This window comes from Heterodontus francisci, chromosome 15 (genome assembly GCF_036365525.1).
Source record: "Heterodontus francisci isolate sHetFra1 chromosome 15, sHetFra1.hap1, whole genome shotgun sequence".
In the NCBI taxonomy this organism is placed as follows: Eukaryota; Metazoa; Chordata; class Chondrichthyes; order Heterodontiformes; family Heterodontidae; genus Heterodontus; species Heterodontus francisci.
In genome coordinates, this window is record NC_090385.1 from 48,567,952 (window position 1) to 48,586,370 (window position 18,419).

The 18,419-nt window shown below is 44.8% G+C and overlaps 1 protein-coding gene across 2 annotated transcripts in view; it reads left to right on the plus strand.

Annotated features, from left to right (window-relative positions):
- Window positions 1-575: 575 nt before the first annotated feature.
- cenpi (centromere protein I) overlaps window positions 576-18,419 on the plus strand; it is a 148,617-nt gene continuing 130,773 nt past the window's right edge. For both annotated transcript variants that reach the window (XM_068047499.1, XM_068047500.1), the window contains exon 1: window positions 576-730. In XM_068047499.1, coding sequence (XP_067903600.1) covers window positions 628-730 — 103 coding nt within the window. In that variant the 5' untranslated portion in view covers window positions 576-627. The remainder of the gene's footprint in view (window positions 731-18,419) is intronic.

Consider the following 18,419-nt stretch of genomic DNA (forward strand, 5'->3'; position numbering starts at 1 on the left):
GATAACTCCACAGATGCTGCGTATTTCCAGCAATTCTTGTTTTTATGTTATATATGCCTCCATTCTTGTTTGGCTGGAAACATACTATTGAAGAAAATTCTTCTGAACACACTTCAGAAACTGTTTCCCCCTTTCTGTCCTTTGCAGTATTAATATGCCAGTCTAAATTAGAATAATTGAAATCCCCAATTATCACTACTCTGTGGTTCTTGCATTTCTGTAATTTCGGTGCAAATTTGATCCTCTATATCTTTCTTACGCGCGCGTTGGTGACCTACAGAATACACCCAGTAGTATAATGGTACCTCTATACTTTCTGAATATTTGTATTGGAATTTAGGTTTTTCTTTGTTCCATGCTTTCTGTTTACAGGATTGATAGTTCATTTTTCTTTCGCTTCTCTTCATCAGTTTCTGCCACGCTCAGTGGTCGGAACTTTTCCTTTCCATGTTCGACGTTATCGGCTTCTTCCGTCAAATACTTTAGTCCTCAGTACGCATGCTCGAAGCTCAATGGCGTGCCACAGGGCTGTTAGCTCCGCCTCCTCGCCGTGCTGCGCAGGCGCTAACGGCTGGCTGGAGGGCGCGCGCTGGTTTGAATGTTTTGCCGGTTTATTTTCTCGGTGAGATGGAGCGGGCCGGCGGAGCGAGTGGGAGGGGGAAGGTCCGGCTCAGGGTGGTTAATGGCGATCTGGACTCGCTGCAGCAGGCGGTCGAGTACTTTATAACTGGTAAGTACGGGGAGTGGCAGTGTCATCCTGTCAACAAAATGAACATGTTAATAAAAGTCAGCCTGGGTGGAGTAGGCCTCAGTGCGGACCTGCTCCTCTCCTGGCTGGTGAGGGCTCTGGTAACTGAGAGTGAGGGGCGTTCGTGGAGCCAGCGGGCTTAAGGGTGGGTGAAGTGTGGACACGTTTGTAATTAAAGACAAGATCTTGAAATTGTTTTCTCGAACATGGGGAAACTCGTGAGGGTCGGGCTGATGGGAGTGGGTAAAGGAACAAGTTGTGACAGAATAAGTTGCAGTTGTAAAGGCTGGGTGGTGGGATACTGGCGAGGAGATATTGAGAGGAATTGATCCTCCTGAGGTGATCAAAGGCTTGGAGTTAAATCTTTGCAGTAATGGGCGAGAGGTAAAAGCTGAGACAGGTTATATTGGTAATGTACTGGGTTTGTGAAAGGGAATGCAACATGGAACCAAACAATGTGTTGAGATTAAAAGCAAAATACTGCGGATGCTGGAAATCTGAAATAAAAACAAGAAATGCTGGAACCACTCAGCAGGTCTGGCAGCATCTGTGAAAAGAGAAGCAGAGTTAACGTTTCGGGTCAGTGACCCTTCATCGGAACTGGAGGGTTGAGATTTGAGGTAGAGGGTTGAAATGTGTTGAGATTCTAAGCCTGAGATGGCATTTGATAAGATAATGGAAGTAGTATGTAGGAAAGGATGGCTTCACTTTTGTCTACATGAAGCTGTTTGACTACAGACAGTAGTCATTTTTGATTCCATTGGAGGACAATGAAGGATAGAGGAGCTATTGGGAGATTATAGCTATGCCACTAATGTGGTTTGGGCAGGGAAGGCAGTGGAGTAGGGGTTCTGAGGAAAAAGAACTTCCATTAATAAGTAAGGCTGATATTTTGGGTTGCTGGAGGATGTTCAAATCAGAATGCAAGACTGTGGGCGTGATGAGGATTGTTATGACTAGGTGAGAAAGTGGTCTGGGGTTCCCTCTCAGCCTTTGTCTGGTTTAACCGTAACAGGGTTTAATTTTAAAAACACTGTTTTTAGCTCCCCCCTCAGTGTGTCTTGTTCACTGCTTTCCAATTGTAAGGCAAAGATATCAATCAGACAGGTTTTCTTAAACTTCCACCTTTCTTGTTTAAATCTATTAATCTTAAACTCTAATTCGGTAATGACTACGAATATGCGACTGGACCACGCTAGCATGCAAATGAGATAAACAGACATGCAGATAGAGACAAAAAAGTAGAAAGAATAAAGGGGGAAAGTTTGAGGCAATATCTGGGAATTATTTACAGTCCTTTAAGTTCGATGTAGAGTCTTTGGTTGCCGTAAGTCTTTCTGTTTCGTTGGGACCCTGTGCACGTTTTAAAACTTGTTTTGAAGTAGGAGACGTTTCCCTCCTTGAGGTTTAAGTGACTTCAGTGGATCTGGAGATTAGTGAAAGAGAGAGGGTCTTGTTCCAAGTTCAGCTGCAATCAATTTCCTACCCCAATCTTTCAGTACTTCTCAACCTTCCTGCTCTCTTGCTGCTGTCCAAGGCTTGACTCATTATGAGATAATTCTATAGCTTCTCTTTGTATCTTTCTATAGCCTCTCTTGGCATCCTCCAACGGGCTCATCAAGGCACTCTGCACTAGCTCATTAGGAGTAGTAATTCTATTTGACGCTGGGGAATTAGCTCAAGTGGTAGAGCGCTTGCTTTTCATGCGAGAGGTAGCGGGATCGATGCCTGCATTCTCTGCTCCTTTCTTAGCTCTGCTCGGCCAATTCTTGGCATTCAACAGTGGTGCCAGCTCCTCTTCTCCCAATTTCTTCTGCGTGCTCAGTGAAATTGCTCAAAAGGCTTCATTTCCTTTCTAGGCGGCACAGTGGCTAGCACCGCAGCCTCACAGCTCTAGGGACCCGGGTTCGATTCTGGGTACTGCCTGTGCAGAGTTTGCAAGCTCTCCCTGTGACCGCATGGGTTTTCGCCGGGTGCTCTGGTTTCCTCCCACCGCCAAAGACTTGCAGGTGATGGGTAAATTGGCTCTTGTAAATTGCCTAGTGTAGGTAGGTGGTAGGGAATATGGGATTACTGTAGGGTTAGTATAAATGGGTGGTTGTTGGTCGGCACAGACTTGGTGGGCCGAAGGGCCTGTTTCAGTGCTGTATCTCTTTTAAAAAAAAAAAAATCAGAAATATTTTACCGGGATCTACCGGTGGCGCAGTGGTTAGCACCGCAGCCTCACAGCTCCAGCAACCCGGCTTCGGTTCTGGGTACTGCCTGTGCGGAGTTTGTAAGTTCTCCCTGTGACTCTGTTGGCTTCCACCGGGTGCTGCGGTTTCCTCCCACAGCCAAAGGCTTGCAGGTTGATAGATAAATTGGCCATTAGGGCGGCGCAGTGGTTAGCACCGCAGCCTCACAGCTCCAGGGACCCGGGTTCGATTCTGGGTACTGCCTGTGCGGAGTTTGCAAGTTCTCCCTGTGACCGCGTGGGTTTTCGCCGGGTGCTCCGGTTTCCTCCCACAGCCAAAAGACTTGCAGGTTGATAGGTAAATTGGCCATTATAAATTGCCCCTAGTATAGGTAGGTGGTAGGGGAATATAGGGACAGGTGAGGATGTGGTAGGAATATGGGATTAGTGTAGGATTAGTATAAATGGGTGGTTAATGGTCGGCACAGACTCGGTGGGCCGAAGGGCCTGTTTCAGTGCTGTATCTCTAAATCTTAAAAAATCTTGTCGACCTTTCTGTCCAGTGTACCCACTGGGGGTGAATCTTGCCAATCTCCTCCTTGTCCAACAATATAAAAGCAAAATACTGCGGATGCTGGAAATCTGAAATAAAAACAAGAAATGCTGGAAATACTCAGCAGGTCTGGCAGCATCTGTGGAGAGAGAAGCAGAGTTAATGTTTCAGGTCAGTGACCCTTCTTCAGAACTGGCAAATATTAGAAATGTAAAAGATTATAAGCAAGTAAAGCGGAGGTGGGGCAAGAGATAACAAAGGAGAAGGTGTAGATAGGACAAGGTCACAGAATATCTGACCAGAAGGTCGTGGAGCAAAGGCAAACAATATGTTAATGGTGTGTTGAAAGACAAAACATTAGTACAGCGAGGGTGTTAACGGGCTGAAAATTGAACAGCCGCAAGTACAAACATGAAAAAAAAAGTGGGTAAGCAAACTGAACAAACTAAGATGAAATAAAAGAAAATAAACACAAAAAAAAAAAAAAAAGGAAAAAAAAACTAAAAATAAGAGTAAAATGGGGGGCCTGTCATGCTCTGAAAATCCTCCTTGTCCAACTTGCCTCTCCCATTACTGACCAGACTGTGCCAGTGGATCAGCTCTCACCACTTTGTATTTCCTACCAGAATGTCCATTCACTTGTGAATAAGGCCCTTGCCATCTATGAACTTATTGTGGACGATTGCATTGACATCATGGCCCTAATGGAAACCTGGCTGAGGGCTGATGACGCCTTGCCACTTAATGAAGCCTCCCCACCTGGCTACATCTTCCACCATTTGCTCTGCTCAGATTTTGCGGTGACAGTGTGGCGCTTACCAGCAGATCACAATTTGGCCTGGCGCCCCCCGTCCCCTGTACTTTCTCTTCCTTTGACCGTCTCACCTTGTTCCATCCGTCTCATCTCTTTCAGAAGCATTGTTCTCTACCACCCTCCCAAATACAATAAAAATTTTATCACCAATATATCTTCACTGCTTTCCTTGCTCAGCCTCTGCACCGAGTGACTTCTCATTTTCGGTGATTTCAATCTCCATCTCAACTCATCATGTGCTCTCTCCTCTGAGTTCACTGCCCTTTTATCCTCCTAAATCTGTGCCTACATTTAAACTCCCCAAGCCATATTCATGGCCAAACCCTTGACCTTGGCATCTCGCGTGGTCATGCTAGTCCCATTATATCAATTATAGATAAAGCCATCTCTGACCACTTCCTTGTATCACTTTTTACCCACATCCCCCTTCTACACTCCAACCATACCTCATTCTGTACCCGACCCTGGAAAAAAAAACTATCCCTTATTCACTTAGAGCTGTACTTTCAAAATCTCAACTATCTAGCCTTTGGCCCTCCGTTGACCGCAGCATTTCTGCAGCTACTGATTTGCCCAACCATACCCTCATCTCCGTCTTTGATGCCCCAGTCCCCATTAAAAAGATCAGTCTCTCTCAGCCCAGCCATTCCCCCTGGTCTGGACCTCATCTCTGCTCCCTTAAATCCAAGGGAGGCAGACTCGAAAGGATATGGTAGACAACTGGTTTAGCCTTCCACCGCCAGATCTGGCTGGACCACTTGAAACACTATCGAGTCTTGCTGTCGTCTGCTTAAACTGCTCGCTATTATTACATGATCATTTTGGAATGCAAAGATAACCCCCAACTACTTTTCTTGGCAGCAGACCGTTGTCTTAAACCCCTTTCCCCGTCCTCTCCACCCTTACCTCCAATAAATACGAGGAACTCATAGGCTTCTTAGTGACTAAGATCGAGACCATCCAATCAGCTGCCTCTGCCGCATTTCTCCCTTCCACGAGCCGACCTGGCCAAATCTCCTATAATGCTCCCCGCTGCCCTCGCCCTGAACTCATATTTTTCACTACTTTTTATCCTATGTCCCCTCATGCCCTGTATGAGCTCATCTTGTCCATGAGACCCACCTCCTATACCCTTGATATTATTCCTGCTAAACTGTTGATCACCTAACTTCTCCTCCTGGTCCCCATGCTGTTCGATATTGTAAACTGTTTTCTCTTTTCAGATGTTATTCCCCCTCTCTTTTTAAATTTGCCATCATCACCCCTCTCCAAAAACCAACGCTTGACCCCATCGTTTACAAACAGCCCTTACAAACTACTGTTCCATCTCCAACCTGCCTTTCCTCTCTAAATTCCTTGAACATGTTGCCATCCAAATCATTTCCCATCTTTCCCGGAACTCCATGTTTGAATCCCTCCAATCAGGTTTTTCTGCCCCTGCCACAGTTCTGAAACCACCCGTGTTTAAAAATTTTACACCCCCTGCAACATAATTATTCTTTCCACATGAAAATTAGTTGCACAGCCTTCACCACCACCACAGAATGATGAGCCAATTGGCTGCTTTCTGTGCTCTGATCTATGAAAGTTGATCCATCACTTTGGTACAGTTTGAGTAAAATTGGTATCAGCCTTCATTCAGTTCTCTTGGGAGAAAAACTATCTCGGTACTTCATGCAACAATATCAAGATCTGTTTTTAAAGACCATGTATATGATTTTGGTACAAATGCATAGAAATTCCAACCCAACCCACCAGGTAACTCAATAAAAGAGAAATGTATGGCCCAGATACAGAATACTGATATTTAGTGATAATCTGTGAACATTCCCCATGCCAAGCACCAAAATCTTCAGCGACATTAGATCTGAACAGCTGACTTTATTTTTCATTCAATAAAAACAGAAAGTGTTGGAAATATTCCGGTCCAACAGCATCTGTGGAGACAGAAACAGAATTAATGGAAAGTGCTATTAAGGTTAACAAGTCACATTATAGAAACATAGAAAATAGGAGCAGGAGTAAGCCATTCAGCCCTTCGAGCCTGCTCCGCCATTCATTATGATTATGGCTGATCATCCAACTCAGTAACCTGTTCCTGCTTTCCCTCCATATCCTTTGATCCCTTTCAACCCAAGAGCTATATCTAACTCCTTGAAAACATGCAATGTTTTGGCCTGAACTGCATACTGTGGTAGCGAATTCCACAGGTTCACCACTCTCTGGGTGAAGAAATTTCTCCTCATCTCAGTCCTGAATGGTTTACCCTGTATCCTTAGACTATGACCCCTGCTTCTGGACTCCCCCACCATTGGGAACATCCTTTCTGTATCTACCCTGTCAAGTCATGTTAGAATTTTCTAGGTTTCGATGAGATCCCCCCTCACGTTTCTGAGCTCCAGCGAATATAATCCTAACTGACCCAATCTCTCCTCATACGTCAGTCCCGCCATCCCAGGAATTAGTCTGGTAAACCTTCACTGCACTCCCTCTATAGCAAGTACATCCTTCCTCAGATAAGGAGACCAAAACTGCACACAATATTCCAGGTGTGGCCTCACCAAGGCCCTGTGTAATTGCAGCAAGACATCCCTGCTCCTGTACTGAAATCCTCTTGCAATATACCATTTGCCTTTTTTTACTGCCTGTTGAACCTGCATGCTTACCTTCGACTGGTGTACGAGAACACCCAGGTCTCGCTGCATATTCCCCTCTCTGTTTATAGCCGTTCAGCTAATAATCTGCCTTCCTGTTTTTGCTACCAAAGTGGATAACCTCACATGTATCCACATTATACTGCATCTGCCTTGCATTAGCCCACTCACACAACTTGTCCAAATCACCCTGAAGTCCCTCTGCATCCTCCTCACAACTCACCCTCCCACCCTGTTTTGTATCGTCTGCAAATTTGAAGATATTACATTTAGTTCCCTCATCTAAATCATTGATATATATTGTGAATAGTTGGGGTCCTGGCACCGATCCCTGCGGAACCCCACTAGTCACTGCCTGCCACTTGGAAAAAGACCCATTTATTCCTAATCTTTGTTTCCTGTCTGCCAACCAGTTTTCTATCCATCGCAATATGCTACCCCCAATCCCATGTGCTTTAATTTTACATGCTAATCTCTTATGTGGGACTTTGTCGAAAGCCTTCTGAAAGTCCAAATAAATCACATCCACTGGCTGTCTCTCATCAACTCTACTAGTTACATCCTCAAAGAATTCTAGTCGATTTGTCAAGCATGATTTCCCTTTCGTAAATCCATGCTGACTCTGTCCGATTCTACCACTGTCCTCCATGTGCTCTGCTATAAAATCTTTGTTAATGGACTCGAGAATTTTCCTCACTACTGACGTCAGGCTGACTGGTCTATAATTCCCTGTTTTCTCTCTACCTCCCTTTTTAAATAGTGGGGTTACAGTAGCTACCCTCCAATCTGTAGGAACTGTTCCAGAGTCTGTAGAATCTTGGAAGATGACCACCAATGCATCCACTATTTCGAGGGCCACTTCCTTAAGTACTCTGGGATGTAGATTATCAGGCCCTGGGGAATTATTGGCCTTCAATCCCATCCATTTCCCCAACACCATTTCTCTACTAGTACTGATTTCCTTCAGTTCCCTTCTCTCACGAAACCCTGTGTTCCGCAACATTTCTGGTATGATATTTGTGTCTTCCTTTGAGAAGACAGAACCAAAGTATGCGTTTAGTTGGTCAGCCATTTCTTTGTTCCCCATAATAAATTTTGCTGTTTCTGACTGTAAGGGACTTACATTTGTCTTCCAATCTTTTTCTCTTCACATACCTATAGAAACCTTTACAGTCAGTTTTTATGTTCCCTGCAAACTTTCTCTCGTACTCTGTGTTCCCCTTCTTAATCAATCCCTTGGTCATCCTTTGCTGAATTCTAAACTGCTCCCAATCCTCAAGACTGTTGTTTTTTTCTGGTGAATTTGTATGCCTCTTCCTTGGATCTAATGCTATCTCTAATTTCCCTTGCAAGCCATGGTTTGGCTACCTTTCCTGTTTTACTTTTGTTTATTAACCTGCAACTTTAAAAACATTAACTACCAGACAACTATCAAATCTTCAATTGGATAAATATTTAAATCTCCACACTTTGTGGTAGTCTCAGAATGATGAATTGAGATTCCATTTTTTTGCATCTGAAAATGTGCTGAAACACCAAAGCAGGTGAACTGAACATCTTGATATTTGTGAACTATGCGGGGCGCTTGCTCTACGGCAGCGAGGCCTGGACAACGTACGTCAGCCAAGAGCGACGTCTCAATTCATTCCATCTTCGCTGCCTCCGGAGAATCCTTGGCATCAAGTGGCAGGACCGTATCTCCAACACAGAAGCCCTCGAGGCGGCCAACATCCCCAGCATATACACCCTACTAAGCCAGCGGCGCCTGAGATGGCTTGGCCATGTGAGCCGCATGGAAGATGGCAGGATCACCAAGGACACATTGTACAGCAAGCTCGTCACTGGTATCAGACCCATCGGCCATCCATGGCTCCGCTTTAAAGACGTCTACAAACGCGACATGAAGTCCTGTGACATTGATCACAAGTCGTGGGAGTCAGTTGCCAGCGATCGCCAGAGCTGGCGGGCAACCATAAAGGCGGGGCTAAAGCGTGGCGAGTCGAAGAGACTTAGCCGTTGGCAGGAAAAAAGACAGAAGCGCAAGGAGAGAGCCAACTGTGTAACAACCCTGACAACCAATTTTATCTGCAGCACCTGTGGAAGAGTCTGTCACTCTAGAATTGGCCTTTATAGCCACTCCAGGTGCTGCTCCACAAACCACTGACCAGCTCCAGGCACTTACCCATTGTCTCTCGAGACAAGGAGGCCAAAGAAGAAGAAGCGGGGCGCTGCAAAAGTAGGATTGGCCAATCAAGTAGATAGTTTGCGGTTTGAAAGCAGGAAATTATATTTTCAGCCTGTGGTTTATTTAACTCGGGGTTGATGTTCATAATATCAAGACATGTGATACCATTGTGGTCGATGCCTACACGCCCTCTGAAATGGCCGAGCAAATCACTTGGTTGCATCAAACTGCTACAAAGTCTAACAAAAGCAATGAAACCGGACGGACCACCTGGCACCAACCTAGGCACCAGAAACGGCAACTGCAAACCCAGCCCTGACAACCCTGCAAAGTCCTCCTTACCAACATCTGGGGACGTGCCAAAATTGGGAGAGCTGTCCCACAGACTCTTCAAGCAACAGCCTGACATAGTCATACTCATGGAATCATACCTTGCAGACAATGTCCCAGGCACCACCATCAACATTCCTGTGTATGTCCTGTTCCACCACAGGTCAGACCCAGCAGAGGTGGAGGTACAGTGGTATGCAGTCAGGAGGGAGTTGTCCTGGGAGTCCTCAATATTGACTCCGGACCCCATGGAGTCGCATGGCATCAGGTCAAAGCTGGGCAAGGAAACCTCCTGCTGATTACCACCTAACGTGCCCCCTCAGCTGATGAATCAGTGCTTCTCCATGTTGAATACCAATTGGAAGAAGCACTGAAGGTAGCAAGGGCACAAAATGTACTCTGGGTGGGGGACTTCAATGTCCATCACCAAGAGTGGCTCAGTAGCACAATGACTGATGGAGCTGACCATGTCCTAAAGGCTGCTAGACTGGGTCTGTGGCAGGTGGTGAGGGAACCAACAAGAGGGAAAAACCTATTTTACCTCGTCCTCACCAATCTACCTGTTGCAGATGCATCAGTCCATGAAAGTATTGGTAGGAGTGACCAGCGCACAGTATATGTGGAGAAGTAGTCCTGTCTTCACACTGAGGATACCCTCCTTCGTGTTGTGTGGCAATACCACCGTGCTAAATGGGATAGATTTTGAACAGATCTACCAATCAAAACTGGGCATCCTTGAGGCCCTGTGGACCATCAGCAGCAGTAGAATTGTATTCAACCTGTAACCTCATGGCCCGCATATCCCTCACTCTACCATTACGATCAAGGCGGGCGATCAACCCTGGTTTAGTGGAGAGTGCAGGAGGGCATGCCACGAGCAGCATCGGGCATACCTAAAAATGAGTTGTCAGCCTGGTGAAGCTTCAACATAGGACTACTTGCATGTTAGTCTTCAGCCAATCCGATTCACTCCACGTGATATCAAGAAACGGATGAAGGTTCTTGATACTGCAAAGGCTATGAGCACTGACAACATTCCGGCAATAATACTGAAGACTTGTGCTCCAGAACTAGTCGTGCCCCTCATCAAGCTGTTCCAGTGCAGCTGCGATGCTGGCATCTACCCGGCAAGTGGAAAATTGCCCAGGTATGACCTGTACACACAAAGCAGGATAAATCCAACCTGGCCAATTACCGCCCGATCAGTCTACTTATAATCAGTAAGGTGTTGGAAGGGGTTGATAGTGCAATCAAGCGGCACTTGCTCAGCAATAACCTGCACATTGACTCTCAGTTTGGGTTCCGCCAGGGCAACTCAGCCCCTGACCTTGTTACAGCCTTGCTCCAAACATGGACAAAAGAGCTGAAGTCCAGAGATGAGGTGAGAGTGACTGCCCTTGACATCAAGGCAGCATTTGACTAATTATGGCATCAAGGAGCCCTAGCAAAACTGGAGTCAATGGGAATCAGGAGAAAAACTCTCTGCTGGTTGGAATGATACCTAGCACAAAAGAAGATGGTTATGGTTGTTGGAGGTCAATCATCTCAGCCCAGGACATCTCTTCAGGAGTTCCTCAGGGTAGTGTCCTAGGCCCAACCATCTTCAGCTTCATCAATGACCTTCCCTCTATCCCTAGGTCGGAAGTGGGGATGTTCACTGCACAATGTTCAGCGCCATTCGCGACTCCTCAGATACTGAAGCAGCCCGTGTCCATGTCCAGCAAGACTTGGACAACATTCAGACTTGAGCTGATAAGTGGCAAATAACATTCGTGCCATGCAAGTGCCAAGCAATGATCATCTCAAACAAGAGAGAATCTAACCATCTCTCCTTGACGTTCAGTGGCATTACCATCGCTGAATCCCCCATTATCAATACCCTACAGGTCAACATTGACCAGAAATTGAACTGGATCAGGCACATAAATACAATGGCTACAACAGCAGGACAGAGGCTGGGAATTCTGCGGCGAGTAACTCATCTCCTTTCTCCTCAAAGCCTGTCCACCATGTACAAGGTACAAGTCAGGAGTGTGATGGAATACTCCACTTGCCTGGGTGGGTGTAGCTCCAACAACACTCAAGAAGCTCAACACCACACAGGACAAAGCAGCCTGTTTGGCCCCCATCCACCACCAGTAGGTGTACCTACTGCCGTGGTTCAAGAAGTCAGCTCACCACCACCTTCTCAAGGGCAGTTAGGGATGGGCAATAAATGCTGGCATGGCCAGCAACGGCCACATCCCCCGAATGGATATGATAAAATTATTTTAGGTGAAACATATTTTCACTGGCTGTATCTTCAGAGAGATCAAACAGATCGCACTCCAAGCTATCAACACGAAATCAATATCTCGACATTGCAATCCTGTTCAAATACTGGCAGCCTGCTACCGCATTGCACAGGCTGACTGGCAAATCATTGCATGGGCATTAAGCTCGTTTGTGGAATTAAAATTAAATGTGTTGAAAAACCTGCACAAAGAAATATTATGGCATATGTTCAGAGTAAGATGCTCAGTAATTCCCTTTGCGTTACACTGATGCATTCAGGAATCAACCAATTTATTTAATTAACTGGTTACAAGAGCAGCATTCACTGCTACCCAGAATATGTCTCGCAGCATCACAGGATGCTGAAAGGCAAAGGAGTGGCTGGACCATCAACTTTGTGTCCTTCACTCACTTGGGCAGCAGGTTGCCTTTGCAGAAACATCTTTTGTATGTACATGGTTTAAAATCAGTCTGAGGGCCTTTGTCCTTGACAGGGTTGTCAATTTTCTCAACCCCATGTTTGTCCACAGTATTACGTTCAAGAAAACCAGTTGAGGGGTAAAATTGGAGGGAATCTTAGTCAACTACATCCCAGTTTCTGTGAGTGTCGCTATATCTGCTCAAGCGAAATACCAATTAATTCCCCTGCATCTGCATATAATTAAATACAACTGATATCTTGGAAGATGCATACATACATATGCACATACACACAAATTAGGATCAGGAACAGGCCACTCAGCCCCTCGAGTCTGCTCCACCACTCAACAAGATCATGGCTGATCTCATGGTAATCTCAACTCCACATTCCCGTCTACTCCCAATAACCTTTCACCCCTTTGCTTAACAAGAATCTATCTACCTCTGTCTTAAAAATATTCAGACTCTGCTTCCACCGCCTTTTGAGGAAGAATTCCAAAGACTCATGACCCTCAGAAAAAAAATTTCTCCTCGTCTCTATCTTAAATGGGCAACTCCTTATTTTTAAACAGTGACCCCTAGTTCTAGATTCTCCCACAAGAGGAAACATCCTTTCGACGTCTGCCCTATCAGGACCCCTCAGAATCTTGTATGCTTCAATCAAGTCGTCTCTTACTCTTCTAAACTCAAGCGGATACAAGCCTAGCCTGTCCAACCTTTCCTCATAAGACAGTCTGCCCATTCCAGGTATCAGTCCAGTAAACCACCTCTGAACTGCTTCCAATGCATTTACATCCTTCCTTAAATAAGGAGACCAATACTGTACACAGTTCTCCAGATTTGGTCTCACCAGTGCCCTGTATAACTGAAGCATAACCACCCTACTTTTGTATTCAATTCCCCTTGCAGTAAACAACATTCTAATTACTTGCTGTACCTGCATACTAACCTTTTGCGATTAAAGCACGAGGACACTCTGATCCCTCTGCATCTTGAGGTGAGAGTGACTGCTCTTGACATCAAGGCAGCACTGAACTGAGTATGGCATCAAGGAGCCCTAGCAAAACTGGAGTCAGTGGGAATCAGGAGGAAAACTCTCTCTGCTTGTTGGAGTCGTACCTAGTGCAAAGGAAGATGGTTGCGATTGTTGGAGGTCAATCATCTCAGCTCCAGGACATCACTGCAGGAGTTCCTCAGGATAGTGTCCCAGGCCCAACCAACTTCAACTACTTCATCAATGACCTTCCTTCAATCATAAGGTCAGAAGTGGGGATGTTCGCTGATGATTGCACAATGTTCAGCATCATTCACAACTCATCAGATACTGAAGCAATCCATGTAGAAATGTAGCCAGACCTGCACAATACCCAGGTTTGGGCTGATAAGTGGCAAGTAACATTCGCACCACACGAGTGCCAGGCAATGACCATCTCCAACAAGAGAGAATCTAACCATCTCCCCTTGATATTCAATGACATTACGATCCCTGAAATTCCCCACTATCGACATCCGGGGGGGGGGGGGTTACCATTCACCAGAAACTGAACTGGAGTAGCCATATAAATACCATGGCTACGAGAGCAAGTCAGAGGCTATGAATCCTGCAGTGAGTAACTCACCTCCTGACTCCCCAAAGCCTGTCCACCATCTATAAGGCACAAGTCAGAAGTGTGATGGAAGATTCTCCACTTGATTGGGTGGGTGCAGCTACAACAACACTCAAGAAACTCAACACCATCCAGGACAAAGTAGCCTACTTGATTGGCACCCCATCCACAAACATTAACTCCCTCCACCACCGACTCACAATGGCAGCAGTGCGTACCATCTAAAAGATGCACTGCAGCAATACACCAAGGCTCCTTAGACAGCACCTTCCAAACCCACAACCTTGAGCACCTAGAAGGACAAGGGCAACAGATACATGGGAACACGGCCACCTGCAAGTTCTCCTCCAAGCCACACACCATCCTGACTTGGAACTATATCGGCATTCCTTCACTGTCGCTGGGTCAAAATTCTGGAACTCCCTTCGAAGAACTCCAATAAATTGGTTAAACATGATTTCCCTTTCACAAAACCTTGTTGACTCTGCCTGATTGCCTTGAGTTTTTCTAAGTTCCCTGCTATAACGTCTTTAATAATAGCTTCTAACATTTTCCTTATGACAAATGTTAAGGTTGGCCTGTAGTTCGCTACTTTCTGTCTCCCTCCTTTTTTGAGTAAAGTAGTTGCATTGGCTATTTTCTAATCTAATGGAGCCTTCCCTGAACCTCGAGAGTTTTGGAAAATTAAAACCAACGCATCAACTATCTCACTAATCACTTCTTTTAAGACCCTGGCGTTCCGACCGACCGCTCCAGTCAAAGCCCCCAATCAAAATGTATGATTTGATTGTGGTGGGAGAAGCACACTGTTAATTCAATTCCGTCCCTCCATGGATCGCCTAACATATCATTTTAAACTTTCCAAATTAAAGAAAGACACAGCCAAATTGTACCTATCTATTAACTCCCGAATGAGGCTAACAAAAGCAGGTGTTTTTAAATCAACAAATTAACTAATTAGAAAAACTAAATTCTTAAACACGACAAAGATATAAACAACATTTAAAATAGAAAAAATTAGAGTCCTTGCAAGTTTACGCTCCTGCCGGAGGTGGAAAAGTCCAAGGTTGCTTGAAGTCCTCACAGCCCTCTGATGAGGAGGAAAAAAGGTTCTTCAACAGTAGAACAGTCCATAGTCTAATTCCAGCAGTAAGTGATGCTTTCCTTATCCAGCGATGACCGCAATAGATCAACAACTCGCAACCACGTTCAATAGAATCAATGTGGCTTTCGAATTTTTGAGGGATAAAAGATTGTCGCAGTCTAATTTCCCTTCCTTCAGTTTAAATGCTCGGAGATCTCTGTTTTGGCTTGACGTTTTAGAATTTTGAGAGAGAATAATAAATAGACTATATTCTCTTTCTTCAGTTTAAATGGGCTGAGCGCTCCTCTTTCAGGTGCTAGCACACAGTTGTCTGTTTGTGTCCTGTGTTAGAGCAGGCTGTTTGCACTATAAGCCAATTCAAAATTAAATTGTAACAAATGTATCTCTCGATGCTCAGTCTGAGTGGCTGTATCCAAGGCAATGAGAATGCACCCTTTGAATCGCAGTCTCCGAATGGCTGTATTCAAGGCAACGAGAACGCATTCTTTGACTCAGTCTTTAGAGCTTGCTGTCTTAAAGCAAGTACGGCTCTTTTTCCAGTCTTAAAGGCACACCGCATTCTTCCCGGGAAAAAAAACTACAGGATCATAACACCTCCGCCCCTGGTGAAATTAATCGCCATTCCTGGAATGCGTTTCGTTACAAGGGATAAAAAAAACAAATTGAAAAAGTGCTGACATTTTGGTCTGCATTTACAGGCATATGCATTTCTAAAATGTTAAGACTACAACAAGTTCCACCAGAACATTTTGGCTTTAAATTTTCAAACGTTTGTCCCAATATACCCATTTTAAATTTCCAAGCATAGTCTTCCAATTGTTTCGTGCTTTCATTTCAAGCGTCCGTATTGTCCATCACCTCAGCCAGGTGAACTGCACAGCTAGGAGCACTGACCACTACTGGCTTTACTATTTTCTGAGAAGTTTCTCGTGTACCCCTTCACCTATGTGGTATCACTTGACACTGGAAAACCCTGTCTGGTGTAACAGAAGCTGATTTTTTTCTTATCCTGGGGTGTCAAAGGAATTTGACCGTATCCCTCCAACACATCTGTCTCTTTAAGACATATTGTGTTGCCCACTCTGTCCATACAGTCTTTTAAATAAGAATTTGGGTAAGGGTCTGCCTTCTTTACCACAGTAACTTTTCTAGAGTCTATGCAAGTTTGAGCCGACCAACCAGGTTTAGACATCAAGACCATCTGTGAATTCCAGCTGTCCTGACTAGGTTCAACTAAGCTGCCCTTCAGTATACATTGTACCTCTGCTTCCACTTGGGTCTGTCTGTCTGGATCTAAGCGACAAGGATGTTGTTTTAAAGGAATGGTTCCCCCTGTACCCACGTCATGTGTGGCTAAGGTTGTACATCCTGGCTTATCCCTACAAACCTTTTGAAACGTTGCAAAAACCCTGGTTAGGACTTCACGCTGTTTTGCCTCTAAGCGTAAAAGCCTATTGTTTAGTTTTCCTAGACATTCTATGTTCGCTCATCGGATAGCTGGAGGTTCAATCTGAGAATTTCCTATGCCTACTTCTGCCTCATCCTCACTATCCTTTTCCTTCTCAACAGTCCCGATTAACTGACATACCTGTACTGGCTTATCCTCCTCCCTGCTAAATGGTTCCTCAAGCACTGGTATGGAAACTAGTGGTGCTGGTTTTATGGTAGGTTGTGGTTTTCCCACCATTTGACAGGTATGACATGACCTACAAAATAGTCTCATCCTTTGTAAGACCTGGCCAGTAGTAATGTTTGTTTGTGTGATTTGGTCTTCCGAATTCCCCTATGTCCTGCAAAAGGAATGTCGTGTGCTCACCTTAATAATCCATGTCTATGTTTAGATGCTACCACTATCTGTTCAACAACTGTACAGTCTTCATTGGCAGGTTTATGAACGGTCTCCATTTCCTCCTCAAAACCCTGTTTGCCTTCCGGAGCTCCTTTCGCCTCAGCTTCTGACAGAGCCGTCTGTGCTGTTCTGTGTATCTCTGAATCAGCTTGCTGTGTTGCAATGATAGATCTGTTAAACATCTCATTTGGATTATCGAAATCCCCAAATAAGGTTTCAGATGCCTGGCTATCTATTTGTGGTGCCCCTTTTACCTATGACAATGGATCTTGTTTAGCCATTGCTCAAGTAACTACACACACAGGAATTATTCCCGGAACTTGTTCTTGAAATTGCTCCATTTCCTGAATTTCACTTTGTTCCTCTGTAACTATAGGAGAAACTGATACTTTTGGTCCAGCCAAATCATTTCCTAGGAGTAGATCATTTCCCTTTACTGGTTAACTGTGGACGACACCTACAATAACTATCCCAGATATTGAGTCACTTTCTAGGCGTACTTTATACAAAGGTATGGGTATACACACCCCGCCAATTCCATTAACTAAAACTTGAGCGTTCAAGGCGCTCTGTGGTGGAAACATTATATCTTTCCCCAGCAAGAGAATTTGGGTTGCTCCTGTGTCCCTGAGTATAATAGGTTTTTCTGCATCACTTACAAGATATGGCGTTATTTTCCCCTTTGACAAAAATTCATTGTAACTTTCAGGTATTTTATTCTTAACCTCTACACTCCTTTTTAGTTTTAGTATCTGGTTTCGTATTCATACCTGTCATTAAAGCTATAGCTTTGTCTGCCATACTGTCAGTCATAGTCTTTTCCTCTGCACTAACTTTGCGTACCCCAACAAGTCCTATGGGTTTACCTCGCAATTTCCAGCACTCTGAACGGAGATGACCCATTTTGTTGCAATAATAACACTTTGGCTTGCAAACCTTACTTCTACCCTCAGCACCTTCCTTTCTGACCTGAGGAGGTAATCCTGGGGCTTTCCCAGCAGTTCCTTCTTGTCCCCGGCTACTTGCCTTCCTCTCACTCTCTCACTTTCTATCCTTCTCGGGTTTATGGGGGTGACGGACAAAATAGGTTGGATTATTCACAAGCTGAAAATCATCAGCAATCTCTGCTGCTTGCCTAGCTTCAAAACTTTCAGGTTATCTATATGAGTTCTCACTACGGAAGAAATGGCGTTTTTAAACTCTTCTAAGAGAATCAATTCTTGATGGTTCTCATGTGGTTTTCTATCTTTAATGCCCATATCTAATGGTCAAAATTAATTTGCTTCACCCTCTCAAATTCTACATACATCTGCCCAGTCAATCTCTGTAAGTTCCTAAACTTCCGTCAATAAGCTTCAGGGACTTATAAGCAGCGAGAATAGCCTCAAACAAATTAGTGAGACACGACCTCCCCTTCACAAAACCATGCTGCCTCTCGCTAATAAGTTTGTTTGTTTCCAAATGGGAGTAAATCCTGTCCCAAAGAATCCTCTCTAATAATTTCCCTACCACTGATGTAAGGCTCACCGGCCTATAATTTCCTGGATTATCCTTGCTACCCTTCTTAAACAAAGAAACAACATTGGCTATTCTCCAGTCCTCTGGGACCTCACCTGTAGCCAATGAGGATGCAAAGATTTCTATCAAGGCCCCAGCAATTTCTTCCCTTGCCTCCCTCAGTATTCTGGGGTAGATCCCATCAGGCCC